At 38.6% G+C, this 9,307-nt stretch overlaps 1 protein-coding gene across 1 annotated transcript in view; it reads left to right on the top strand.

Moving 5' to 3' along the window:
* LOC123246523 (gamma-aminobutyric acid receptor subunit rho-1-like) overlaps positions 1 to 4,282 on the top strand; it is a 66,038-nt gene extending 61,756 nt beyond the window's left edge. The window contains exons 5-6 of the mRNA XM_044675388.1: positions 1,242 to 1,438; positions 3,992 to 4,282. Coding sequence (XP_044531323.1) covers positions 1,242 to 1,438; positions 3,992 to 4,282 — 488 coding nt within the window. The remainder of the gene's footprint in view (positions 1 to 1,241; positions 1,439 to 3,991) is intronic.
* The last annotated feature ends 5,025 nt before the right edge of the window (positions 4,283 to 9,307 follow it).

Genomic DNA, 9,307 nt, shown 5'->3' with positions numbered 1-9,307 from the left:
AAGGTAAGGAAGCATTACTAGATAACGGGTTTATTTGTTTGTTTTCCTGAAAAAAGGGTTTAAGGTTTAGAAGATTACGGGATCAATATGTGTTAATAGTAATAGTAAGATGTGAAAGCCAAAAAAAAACCCACAAAAAACAAAAACCCTCAAGAGGTATAGATAGTGACCAAAAAGAAGGTGAAAAATCCATAACATTGCAGTCAAATCACATAAGTACTGTTTATTTGCTCTGTTATGAAGAACATTTTGTGAAGGTCACTGAATAGCTGAAGAGTGTCCAGCAAAGGGGAACCAGGAAGGTGAAGGGCAGAAATATACTCTCCATGACAGATGGATTTTAAATGTAAAATAAAACATATACGTATATATCAGGGGTTGGCAACATATGGCTCTTTCTGCAGGAGTCAAAAAGTCAAATTTTTTTCAGGCGCTGTTACAGGAGTGCACACTGTGAGCACTGTACAGCTCTCACGAAATTACATTTTAAAAAATGTGGCGTTTATGGCTCTCATGGCCAAAAAGGTTGTCAACCCTTAGTATATATGTCTTATTTTATATATATACATACATATATATATATATGTAGGCTTGGTTATATTTATTTATTGTTTTTTTTCTAACGGGTGGGAAGGTAAAAAAAATCGATGTTATTTTTTTAATGAGAGGGTAACAGCTGTGAAATATTGTATGTACTTTTAGATGCAGTCACCATATTATTTTCAGTCATGTCTGACTCTTCATGACCCCATTTTGGGAATACCTTAGCAAAGATGATGAAATGGTTTGCCATTTCCTTCTCCATCTCATCTTCCAGATGAGAAAACTGAGGCAAATAGGATTAAAGGACTTGTCCAGGGTCATATGGTTTGGAAGTACTAAGGCCAGATTAGAACTCAGGTCTTTCCAATTCCAGGCACAACTCTTTATCCACCATGCCACCTAGCTGCCTCTCAAACTGAAGATGGAAATGCAAACTACTCAAGTATCTTTGCTAAGAAAACCCTAAATGGGGTCACTAAGAGTCAGACTTGACTGAAAAGACCGAATAACAAAACCTCTACTCAGCAGCTAGATCTCCTTCTCACAAATAAATTCACTGGTTTCAAAATTCCTGGAATTCTTAAATGAGGGCTCAAACTCAAGACAGATGAGAGGCATCAAAGAACTAATGAAAATTTTGACAATGCAAAAGGAGCTTTCCTTGGTTCAGTCTCAATGTACAAATGGTCTATTTCCAGGTATCACAACGGTCCTCACCATGTCTACAATCATCACTGGCGTTAATGCCTCCATGCCCCGAGTCTCCTACATCAAGGCTGTGGACATCTACCTGTGGGTTAGCTTTGTGTTCGTGTTTCTCTCTGTGTTGGAATATGCAGCAGTGAACTACTTGACCACTGTACAGGAGAGGAAGGAGAGGGAGCTTCGAGACAAGGTGATGTTACTGTGATAATAAAGCTTTGGGTTAGTGATTGGCAATCAAATATAACTCTTTTTCTCATATTTTAGCCCAGTTGTTTTCAATGTGTGATCTGAGGACCTGCGAGGTCCCGAAGACCCTTTAAAGATCAAAACTGTTTTCATTGTGCTAAGATACTATTTGCCTATTTAAAATACTCTCCTTTCCCTAACTACATATTGGTGTGAAGCTGAATTTTCTTTATATACTCCAACCAAAACAACCTATCATGACTGCTTGAATACAGAAGCAGATATGAGACTCTAGCTGGCTTCTATTGAACCAAACATTAAAAACATTCACAAAAATATGTTTTAAAAAAGCCACTCTTTTTACTATTTTTTTGTTTTGGAAAATAGTTAACTTCATTAAAAAGTTATTTATATTAACTTGCAATAATTTTAAAATTGATCTTTTAAAATTAATAATTATTTTTAAAAATCAGTTTGGGGTTTAAGATGGTCTATGTTGATTCATTAATTTTTTGGAAGTAGGGGTGGGTTAATAAGACAGAATGCAAAAAAACCTGTGATTTGGAAAGAATGTAACTTCAAATCCTGGCTCTGCAACTTACTATCTGTGGGTCCTTAAACAAATTATTTAACCATTCTAGGCCTCACTTAATCTCAAAAAAGATGAGGGTTGGACTAAATGATCTCTAAGTGTCCTCCCCCATCTGATCCTTTGGTCTTTTCTGGGTAAGCTAAAAGTATTTAAAAATACTAATAGCTAATATTTGTTCAGGGTGTCACAAAATCTTAGTGGTTTGTACAGGATGTCCTAAAAGTCTTTTTTTTTTTAAATGCTTACCTTCTGTCTTGGAATCAATACTGTGTGTTGGTTCCAAGGAAGAAGAGTAGTAAGAGCTAGGCAATGGGGGTTAAGTGACTTGCCCAGGGTCACACAGCTGGGAAGTGTCTGGGGTCATATTTGAACCTAGGACCTCCCGTCTCTATGCCTGGCTCTCAATCCACTGAGCTACCAGCTGTCCCCCTAAAAGCCTTAGTGAAGCTATAACTTCACGATGACTTTTGGGACCCACTATACCAGTGATGGGCAAACTTTTTAAAGAGGGGGCCAAAGGAAAGGAAATGCTCATCCGTCAGTCTGTTTCTAAGGCAACTCTTTCGAAGTTTCATTGTATTGTATCCTACTCATATTCATCAGATTAGGAATAATGTTGTAGGGCTGGAGAGAACATTTCAGGGGGCCACCCCAGGCCCTAGGGCTGTAGTTTGCCCATCACTGCCCTACACAAAACTCTAAGGTTTGCAAAGTACTTTGCACACATTATCCCATTTGATCTACATGAACATTTCTTAGCTTCCCCCTGACCCTGAGAGTGCCCAATCTACCAATTTGTCTCTTTCTTCCTTCAAATTGTGTTTCGCTCTGTCTCTTCCAGAAAGCTTTTCCAAATGAGGAATAGCTGCTTAGCAGTACAAGTCCATGTGTCCTCCTCTACTTTCTATTCTTGTAATTATTGTGTTTATATACATTTGTGCAGTTTCCTATATTCTATTATAATCTCTTTAAGGATATGAGCTATAGCAAATCTTTAATATGTCCCTTCAAGCAACTGATTTGGTGCTATATTTCTCAAGAGGAATAACAAATACTCAGATAAAACAAAGATAGTTACATGTTATTTTTGCTACCAATTTTTTTTTATTAAGAAAAATTATGGGTGGCAGCTGGGTAGCTCAGTGGATTGAGAGCCAGGCCTAGAGACGGGAGGTCCTAGGTTCAATTCTGGCCTCAGACCCTTCCCAGCTGTGTGACCCTGGGCAAGTCACTTGACCCCCATTGCCTAGCCCTTACCACTCTTCTGCCTTGGAGCCAATACACAGTATTGACTCCAAGAGGGAAGGTATGGGTTAAAAAAAATTGTGGGGCAGTTGGGGAAGTTGCTGCCCTAGGGGTATGGCATCAGTACTTCATTTTTTTGCAAAGATATTTTATTTTGCCATGTTATAATAGTTTTGCACATAAGTTTTCTGAAGTTATATGATCCAAATCGTCTCCCTCCCTCCTTTCCTGCCCCCTTCCTGGAGCTGGTAAGCAATCTGATCTGAGATCCTGGATTGCCACTGCAAGAACCACCAATTATTGGTGCCTTCATTAGTTTAGTGGTGTCTGCCCAACACCTTGTATTTTTCCCTACTGACTCACTTGATAAAGGAATGGTAAGGGTTGGGAAACATTGCTATAGCTGCAGTAGGCACCATGTTTGGGATCACTTCCTGTGCCAGTGCTCAGTTCTGAAAGAAACCTGGTTTCTTCAGAGTGGCAGTGGACACCCTGATGAAGATAGAAAAACTGGAAGCTTGAGGGAAATTGGTGGGTCCTAACTCTAAAGTCAATAGTGCCTTTACTTATTCTAATCTGATTTTAAATAGTGTAACAACTCTTTAAAGTTTTTTTTTAAAGGAAAAGGGAAATGTAACATTCTTTAATTATGGAAGTGCTAATTTTAGACTATATCTATCGCTAGCCACACTGAATTAGTTGTTCCTGTCACATTCACAGCTTCCCTGTACTTGTGGTATACCTCAGCCCAGGGCCATGATGATGGATAGCAGCTACAGTGATGGCGAGGTGAACGATCTAGGAAATTACGTATCAGACAATGGAGATAAGCAAGACAGGATGATGGTGCAGCTGGCTCTGGGTTCCGAGAGAAATGCCACAAGAAGGAAAAGCCAAAGAAGTTACGTGAGCATGCGGATTGACACCCATGCCATCGATAAGTACTCCCGGATAATATTCCCAGCTGCATACATCTTATTTAACTTAATATACTGGTCTATTTTCTCATAAATGTTAGTCATTCTCAAAGTTCCCCTGCTCTACACACTAGGCACTACAACTACATAAAATAATTGTGAAAAGAAAATGGTGGGAAAATATTTCATTCATGCATGTGCATAGGATAAAAAGAACATGGAGTTGACTTCTGTCTTCACTATCACTTCCCAAGTGGGGCATTGATGTCATATTAAGCAATCATTAAGTCAGATCACATTTATCAGACATTGACTGTGTGTACATTATACTAAGTATTATAATAATACATATGCCCAATGGCAACTGATGGTAGTAACATAGTCTGAAAAAAACATGGGACTGTGATGTGGGTTTATATCTTATTTCTTGTTCTTCTGCCATCCATTTTCACTTGGACTCTAGAACTCTTTGTCCTTGATTATTTTTACAAGAATTGCTTAATTCAAATAAAAGCTTTTATATTCTTTAAAATACATAGTGACAATCTAAAATGTATTACTATGGGACCTAAATATCACTAAAGCTCAGTTTTCAACTAGGATGAGATCTTTAGATACTGCTTAATAACAGTGTCCTGTAGTCTGTTCTGTTGCCTTGGAATCCTAAATTATTGTCATTGAAAATTATAATAATGTTCCCAATCACGAATACTACATATGCTGTCTTCATGGACTTTTCCCTTTCCATGTAGAGGACTCCGTAATAAATAGGAACTGCCTCTAACTTCAGTGGGAAATCTATTCACTAAGGGAAACTTCAGAGAGCATATCATGAATGCAAACTATCAGTAGTACCATAAGAAGCTGGTAGAAGCTAATTAAGTTATTTAAGGAGTTTTTTCTGTTGTGATAATTACACAATACTAACTCTTATTTTACCAGCTGGTGTATGGTGAACAATTCTAGTTTTTCTCATCCGGGGGCCATGATGGTGGATCTATGGCACATGTGCCAAAGATGGCATGCAGAGATCTCTCTGTGGGCATGCACACTGTCCCCAACAGAGTTAGTTACTAGAAAGGCAGAAGGACTCCAAAAGAGCTAACCCTTTCTCCTTCTCCAATGCATCTCCCTGCCCCTCTGCCCATTAGCCCAGTAGAAGTGCTTACTCTCTCCCCTGAGTGGAGCACCTGGACTACTCCTCTCCCGTTCTCCCTCCCCTGTCTGGGGTAAGTTGGTGAGCTGGGGTGGGGCAGAGCATGCAGTGGAGGAAAAGGGCATGGCACATGGTCTCTAAAAGGTTCTAAAAAGTTCACCATCACTGCTGACTGTGTAACTAGAGCAGAGATTCTTAGCCTAGGGGAAACTCAAAGCAGTCTATGGGTGGATTTCAAGGAATCTATGGACTTGAATGGGAAAGAAATGACATCTTTATTTTTCACCATCTTTTACCTGAAATTTAGTATTTCCTTCAACTATTTAAAAGCATGATTGTGAGAAGGGGTCCATAGGCTTTACCAGATTGACAAAGGAATCCATGATATGAAAAAAAGGTTAAGAATCCTGGCCATGTAGTAAGAAACTCTCAATGTCAGGAACCATGGTGTAGTCAGGAAAAACTGAGGTCATCTTGCCTCTGACAGATACATTTTATATTATCCTGGGCAAGTCATTTATCCCCTCAGCGGTCAACAACAGCTCTGTAATATTACAGAACAAGTGATGATCTGGCATTGGCAAAGGATTTCACTTGAAGCTCCCTATATCAATAATATTCATGGATCTAGTCTATTGAAAAAAAGTTAAAATATCAGGATGAAGTAAATATTAGAGGTTGATAGAAATGTGTGAAGAACAGTAAGATGACAACAATCTGTTTTCTGGGAATCGAGTCATTTGTATGAATTTTTGGTGAAATGCACTAGTATGTTAGCTGGTAGTAGTAGTAGTGCATGCCAACATGGGGTCCTTGCAGCTGGAGAGTCTAAAGCTGGTGGATCACTTCAGTTCAGGAGTTTAGAAATAAAAAAGGGTAAAGGTGAACATCAGACACCTAAGTAGAGCATCCATATATGGAGCCTCTAGGAGTGATGCATAATGGGTCACTAGGCTCTTAAAGACGGGGCAAACCAGTCCAGGTAAAACAAGTATAAAACTCCAATGAAGCAAGTTAAAAGTTCTATGTTGATTGGTATTGGAATCAAGCCTGTGAGTGGACACTATATTTCCAGATGAATAAGATGAAAAAGAAATTAAATAAATATCACACACACAATAATTAATGTTTCCAAGAGACTGGGTTCCGGATAAGAAAATCAATTTATTGATCAGACTAACAATAATCAATAAATTAATTGGCCAGTGATCTCATTCAGTGATCAAAGACAAAGGCCTACAGCACCCTAAATGATTAAATATTATTCTGAAAGTTCATTATTCAGCCCTTTCTCTAGACAGTCTAAGACATCGCCAATTGGTAAATAGCTAATGAAGAGGTGGTCCTGTATTCTCAGTGCCTCCCCAATTCCTCAATTGATGATGGAAAATCACATGCCCCGGATGATCAGGTCCTATCTGATTAAGAGTAGTATTGTCTGTTGACTCCAATGCAGAATTCAAGGATTTTGCCCTGCTGTCCAAAGACACACTGTCTTAAACTGGTTGGGCAGGATAGAACTCGTAATCTCACTTTTCAGTCTCTCCAAATTAGAAAATGCTTTGGGGCCAGAGGATGCCAAAAGCATTCCTTTGAGTTTGTTAGGAACAAAGGAAAGAGAAAAAAGATCTAAAAGACAGATTTGAACCTCAATTTAAAGCCAAAAATAAGAAATAATACCATGTTGAAAAAATAGATTCACACATATAAACACAAAACACATGTATTTGTACACACACGTGTATGGATGTATTTATAGTGTATGTGGATATGTGTGCATGCATACATGCTTGCAGTGTGTTATTCTTTTAAGATTAGGTCTCCACACCTTATTCAGTCTAGTAGTACAAGTACATTGTCTATTCATAGACCTGATACACACACATACAATGCCCCCCCTCACCCACACACACACATTCTTCATTCAAAACATGGTATATATGCTTTGTTGTTCATTCATTTTTTTGTTGTGTCCAATACTTCATGGCTCCATTTAGGAGCTTTCTTGGCAAAAATGCCATTTCCTTTTCCATTTCTTTTTACACATTAGGAAACTAAGGCAAACAGGGTTAAGTGGCTTGCTCCAAATCGCAGAGCCAGTGTCTGAGACTGGATTCTAACTCAGGTCTTCTGACTCTAGCCTAGCACTCCATCCAGTGTGCCACCCAAAATAACTGCTTACCTTTGTTGCTGTTCAGTCATGTCCATGACTGCCTTTGAGGTTTTCTTGGTAAAGATACTGGCATGGTTTGCCATTTCCTTCTCTAGCTCCTTTTTCAGATAGGCAAATGGGATTAAGTGACTTACCCAAGGTCGCACAACTGTGTGAGACTGGATTTTAACACAGGCAGATGAGGGTTCTTGATTCCATGTTTGGCATTCTTATCTACTGTACTACCTTGCTGCCAGTCTATGCTAGGTGATAGAATTACCCAGGGGAAGTCTCAGAGAGCACCTCGGATTAATTCATGTAGCCCAAAAGACATTTTGAATTGTCAAGCTTTTTTTTTAAAGGAGAAAAAAAAGTTGCAAATCTAATAATCTGAAGTTATCTAAGCATCTCTAGATCATCAGGCAATTTATCTAAATGACCGAGATTATTTACTTTTATAAGCAATAACTGTTTAAAATGGTACCTTTCAGCCATGAGCAGAGAAAAAGTCTATATAGTTTCAGAGTCCTTTTGTTCTTTATACTTAGAGCTGGATACTTTCAGAAGAGTCACCACAAAGACTAATGCAATAGGGCAGCTGGGTAGCTCAGTGGAGTGAGAGTCAGGCCTAGAGACAGGAGGTCCTAGGTTCAAACCCGGCCTCAGCCACTTCCCAGCTGTGTGACCCTGGGCAAGTCACTTGACCCCCATTGCCCACCCTTACCAATCTTCCACCTATGAGACAATACACCAAAGTACAAGGGTTTAAAAAAAAAAAGACTAATGCGATAAATCCATTCATTATCTGGCATGGCTGGAATATACTGTATAGTGTTTTGGTTAATTACCAAATAAGAATATTAGCTTCTTCCCCATAAAAAATGTTTCATTTATTATATTGTATTTGTATCCCCACACTTTAGACAGAGTCTGGCACATGGTAGACAATGGACATTTAATAAAGTCACTTTCAGAGTCATTAAAGGATAACCAAAATTTAAGGATGTCACAATAAAATAGAACTAGACACATAAACTATTCTATTTAATTTTTCCCTAAGTGTTCAGAAAGCACTTGAGAATTAGCATGGAATTAGATGAAATTAGCATGGAATTAGATGGAATAATGGATAGAATACTGGGCCAAGATTCTTTAAGATCTGAGTCTAAATCTAGCCTCAGATACTTACTAGCTAGTTGTGTTACACAGGGCAAGTCACTTGACCTCTATTTGTCACAGTTTCTTCCTCTGTAAAATAGGGATAATAACTGCACCTATCTCCCAAATGAGATAATTGTAGAGCACTTAGCACAATGGTTGGCACATTTTGTTGTTCAGTCATTTTCAGTCATGTCCAACTCTTTGTGATCCCATTTGGGATTTTCTTGGCAATGATACTGGTCTGGTTTGCCATTTCCTTCTTGAGACCATTTTACAGATTAAATAAGCTATCGACTACACCACCAAGCTGTCCACCTGGCACATAGTAAGCACTTTATAAATGTTAGCTATTCTGAAGACCACATTATTGGATCTGGAGACACAAGTACAAGTGCCAATTATCAATGCATTTGGGTTAACTGAATTTCAGATGAACCAGATTTTGCTCTATTTACCTTTTTGGTCTTTCCAGGAGTAACAGAATATTCTATTCATAGAACGTTCAAGCTGTACCTACCTTTACATGTAGAATGTGGCAAGGTTGTAGCCAGGCAACTGGCAGTTTCTCATATAAACAGAAACTTCTTGGTATGGTACTGCAATTAGCTTTTCAAAGTGATTTTGTTCAGCATTATGATTCAGTTGACAAT

The sequence above is a fragment of the Gracilinanus agilis genome, chromosome 4 (assembly GCF_016433145.1).
Source record: "Gracilinanus agilis isolate LMUSP501 chromosome 4, AgileGrace, whole genome shotgun sequence".
NCBI classification, from domain to species: Eukaryota; Metazoa; Chordata; class Mammalia; order Didelphimorphia; family Didelphidae; genus Gracilinanus; species Gracilinanus agilis.
This window is presented reverse-complemented; position numbering and strand designations above follow the sequence as displayed.